Consider the following 4,752-nt stretch of genomic DNA (forward strand, 5'->3'; position numbering starts at 1 on the left):
TCCCCAGCGCCTGCGCACCAGCTGCTGGGCGGAAACCGGCTGAGCTAAGGCGACCCTAACTTTGGCGCAGGGCTGTTGGAGCCTGTGGGGATCGCAAAGCCCTTCGAAGTTTGTCAGCGTTTATTAACCGCGCTACAATTTTAGGGAATTGACGCGGAACCTGAGGTTCATAGAGATCCAAGGATATAAGGCTATTGGGCGGCAGGGCTCTAAAAAAAGGGCATTCTCACTGTGGCCTGTGGGCAAGGCCAACCTTCATTTCATTATGCAAGGCTTGTGAACGGGTTTTGTATTTTTAAATGATCGAAAAAAAAATCAAAAAAATGTTTCGTGACGCGTGAAAACTACACGTGAATTTAACATTTCAGTATCTGTAAAGTTCTGTTGTAACGTAGCTATGCTCGCTTGCACATGTGTGGCCGCTTTTGCACTGTATTGAGCGAATTGAGCAGTTGCAACAGAAACCATATGGCCCTTTACAGAAAACGTTTGCAGTGCCCTGCTCTACTCCATAACTGCCAACTCACAGTTCCCCTAGCCTCACCCACACCATACTCTCCGTGCAAAATTCAGAAAGGAGTAGACATTAAGGTGTATTCCCCACTTACGAGCACCAGTTTCTGGTCCTGTTGTAGAAGACTGTAGTATCTTGGCCTCTACCAGCTTCAAAAACTAAGAAAAGAATTTCCCCCAGTATCCATCCAGGCTTCCTATTGGTTGGATTAACAAATTCCAGAACTTCCTTCTATAAGATGCAAAGGGAGTATTTCTATAAAAGTATGCCTTTGCAAGCTCCAGTAGAGACTAATTTTACTATTCCAAGTTTTGGTTTACAATGTGTTTTCTTGATAGTATAGCCTAGATTGGTCTCCCCGAGTCCGGTAAACTCCCCTGAACTTCACCTCCCCAGTCCACCCTTCACAGTGCCCCCAGAATGGCTTTCCTTTGTCACTGCTCTGCTTGAAATCTTTCAGTGGTTCCTTAGGACCATCTCCCCAGCATTTGCTGCAAGTAAGACCTTTCATGATTTGGCAGGGTTGCTGAACCTTCCTCCTGGCACTGACCAGTAGACTGGGGTCTGTGCAAGGGCCACAAGGCAGCTCAGTGCATGCCCTCAACCATGCCCTCTTTAACTGCCCCTTGATTCAGCAGCACTAGCCCCATCTTTGGCTGGGGTCATGCATCCACAGACTAGCCTTGCACAGAAATTAAATGTCTCCTAAGGGGCAGAGAGTGTTTTTCTCCTTACTATTTCACCAGCCTTAAGAAATCATACCCCTAGGAGCACCTGAGTGGCTTAGTAAGTTAAGCATCTGACTTTGGCTTGGGTCATGATCTCACGGTTAGTGGGTTTGAGCCCTGCATCGGGCTCTGTGCTGACACTCAGAGCCTGAAGCCTGCTTCAGATTCTGTCTCCCTCTCTCTGCCCCTCCCCAGCTTGGGCTCTGTCTCAATCTCTCTCTCCCAAAATAATAAATAAACATTAATTTTTAAAGAAATTTTTTAATGTTTTATTTATTTTTGAGACAGAGACAGAGCATGAGCCGGGGAGGGGCAGAGAGAGAGAGGGAGACACAGAATCCAAAGCAGGCTCCAGGTTCTGAGCTGTCAGCACAGAGCCTGACGCGGGGCTCGAACTCACGGACCGTGAGATCATGTCCTGAGCTGGAGTCGGACGCTTAACCGACTGAGCCACCCAGGTGTCCCAACATTTTTTTTTTAAAAAGAAAGAAATCATACTCCTAGTACACCAACTTTTCCTCTTTATGATTTCTTCAGCTATATTTCTCTCACCCTACCTACTCCAGTCCAACTAAAAACACAAAAGATTAGGTGTGTAATTTAATTCAATAAACATTTTATTATTCCATCTGTGCTAGGGGCTGGAGATACAAAAGTGAATAAAACCCAGGCCTTGCCCTAAAGGGTGAACAGGAGAGCAATGGGCTAAACTTGTTACTTGTTACTACCCAAAGTGCCAGTTGCTACAACAGAAAGCTGAAGGCCAGCCAACTTATTCCCAAGATGGGCCCACTTTTCTCTGAGCAGGATCGTAAACAAGGCAACATCCTCTTCTTTCCAGGATGATATTCAAGAAGGCATTCACAAAGCAAGGGACCGACAACTTTTCTTCTTAACAAAATGTTAGCACTGTCCTGATGAACAGATTAACATAGGCCCTCCTGCCTAAAACCTGGTTGGAAGCCAAGCCAAGAGCCAGATGTAGCTTTCATTTGAGGAGAAAAACCCAGGGTGAAAGCCCATTCTGAGGGTGAGGTAGTCCTGGGATGGAGGGACAAGGAAGGGAATGCAGGTGTCCTGTGGAATCCCACAGAGGGCAGCCAACAACCAGGTGTGGAGGGCTATGGAGCCCATGGTAGAATGAATGCAGAACTCCCTCTTCTCCCTTTCCCCTCCCCTCCCCTGTTTTCCTCTCCTTTCCCCTTCCCTCTCCTCCCTGGTGACAGAAGAATTCCTGTATCCTGGAGGCATCTGGTGCTTCAGTGGCTCCTCCCTGACGGGACAGAGCTGGGGCCCAGGGGGCTGTGGAGGGGATACAGCAGCCCCTGGACCCACATACTCCCTTCCTGGCTTTGTCCACTCTGTGGCTCCAGAGCCTGGGGTTCTCAAACTCATTCCCTGGGCCTGTCCACTTACCTCTTCTCTTGCCAGTACCCATCTTCTTCCCAGGATGCTTCTGCCCGCTTCATCTTGTTCCCTGCCCATCAGGCTTTCCCATCCAGATCTCCTTTATCCCACTCCTGACTCTGCTCACCATCTGACACCACCTCCTGACCAAGATCCTGAGGTGGGAGGGAGGGGAGTCCTCTGCTTTCCTCGTTCCGCGTGAGAAACAGCCAGGGGTCCGCCGTTTTCCCCACACGCTCTCTCCTGTGGCCCCCCCCCCCCCCCCCATGCCTTGGCGTGTGCTGTTTCCTCTGCTAGGGAATCCCTTTCTCCTCTCTTTGCCGGGCTATTTCAAGAATCAGCTCAGACACAATGGAAGCCTTCCTTGATCTCTCACAGACCCTCTCCTTGGTGGTTTGCTGTTCCTCTGAGCTCTTTTCGTGTCCTGTTGACCTCTAACATGGCCCTTACCATATGACATTTAAATTGCTGGGAGATGTGTTTGTTCCCTTAACCTGACCATGAGCTCTTCAAGGACAAGGCAGGGTCCAAGGTCAAGGGCCGTGTCTCGGTCATCTTTGGATCCACTGCGTGCACAGCAGAGCCAGCCACACAGTGGACACTCAGTGTATACCACTTATTGAACTGCACTGAACACGAACGAAAAGAACACTGGTGGATTAATCAGCTCAGGCTGCCATAAGAAAACACTACAGATTGAGTGGCTCAAACAACAGACATTTATTTTCTGGAGGCTGGAAGTCCAATATTAAGGTACCAACAAGGTTGGTTTCTATTGAGGCCTCTCTCGTTGGCTTGCAGATGGCCACCTTCTGGCTGTGTCCTCACATGGCCTTTTCTTCTGTGCTTGTGTGGAGAGAGAGATTTGGAATCTCGTCCTCCTCTTATAAAAAGATGCCAGTCCTGGGCACCTCGGTGGCTCAGTCGGTTGAGCATATGACTTCGACTCAGGTCACGATCTCACGGTTCGTCGGTTTGAGCCCCACATCAGGCTCTGTGCTGACCGCTCAGAGCCTGGACCCTGTTTCGGATTCTGTGTCTTCCTCTCTCTGTCCCTCCCCTGCTTGCGCTCTGTCTCTCTCCCTCTTTCAGAAATAAATAAGCATTTAGAAAAAAAAGATGCTAGTTCTACTGGATTAGGGTCCTACCTTTATGGCCTCATTTAACCTTAATTAGCTTCTTAAAGGTTCTATCTACAAATATTGTCACATGGGGGGGGAGGGCTTCAACCTATGAATTTTGGGGACACACAGTTCAGTGCATAACAACTGGTGAACTTGAATTTAGAAGATAAGAGCTTAAGTACTAACTTTACCTGAACCCAGGTGAGAGCTTTTAGGCATCAAGTCCGTTATGTTCTAGGAACTTCAACTGCTATATGTACTGTGACCAATTTTACAGGGTTGTTGAGAGGCTGAAATGAGGCCATGGCTGGAAGACATTTTATGAACCATAAGTTCCTACACAATAATAAATGACTTGCAGTTTACAATGTGATTCAAAATTCACCAATATCATTCAGCCTATGCCCAAGGAATCATGGTTACAGGCACACCTAAAAAGGAAGTTTGTTTACAATCCATACCCACTTCTTACAGAAGGGATTCAAGACAGTTTCTGAGGAAAACTCTCTCGCATGAAAGGGCATTTACCTATCACTTCTCACAGAGGCTGCAGAAAAGTCCCAAGAAGCTGTTGATGAAATGAATGACCACCAGGAGAATCTGGAGGAGGCTGACGCACAGAAGGATGGAGAAGAAGGACACGTGCCAGATGACTGCTTTAGAAGGCTCCAGGCAGACAGAGTTCCAGAGTGAACGGTCATACAAATAATTCCTATCCCCAAAAATAAGGAGACCAGGGTTTGAGGAAAAAGAAATAAAAGCCAAATAAGCAACCTCGATAGAAACCTGGTGCCTCCCCCAGCCAAGATCAAAGGACTAGACTTTGGAGGGTAACTATTGTTGCTGCATCTGCAAAATTCTGAGCATCTTCCCAGAGAAAGGAGATGCTAGAATGTGTGACCAAAAGGAGTTTGTGTGTCTTTCTGTCATCTTTCTCTGCCTCTGTGAAAAGACTCCATCCCTTTACCTGTTATGCAAG

At 47.7% G+C, this 4,752-nt stretch overlaps 1 protein-coding gene across 1 annotated transcript in view; it reads right to left on the bottom strand.

Moving 5' to 3' along the window:
- Positions 1 to 3,695: 3,695 nt before the first annotated feature.
- Positions 3,696 to 4,752, bottom strand: part of TM4SF19 (transmembrane 4 L six family member 19) — an 11,259-nt gene continuing 10,202 nt past the window's right edge. Inside the window, 1 exon segment of the mRNA XM_040484853.1 lies at positions 3,696 to 4,566. Coding sequence (XP_040340787.1) covers positions 4,305 to 4,566 — 262 coding nt within the window. The 3' untranslated portion in view covers positions 3,696 to 4,304.

This window comes from Herpailurus yagouaroundi, unplaced genomic scaffold, assembly GCF_014898765.1.
Source record: "Herpailurus yagouaroundi ecotype Mexico unplaced genomic scaffold, PumYag 162, whole genome shotgun sequence".
NCBI lineage: Eukaryota > Metazoa > Chordata > Mammalia > Carnivora > Felidae > Herpailurus > Herpailurus yagouaroundi.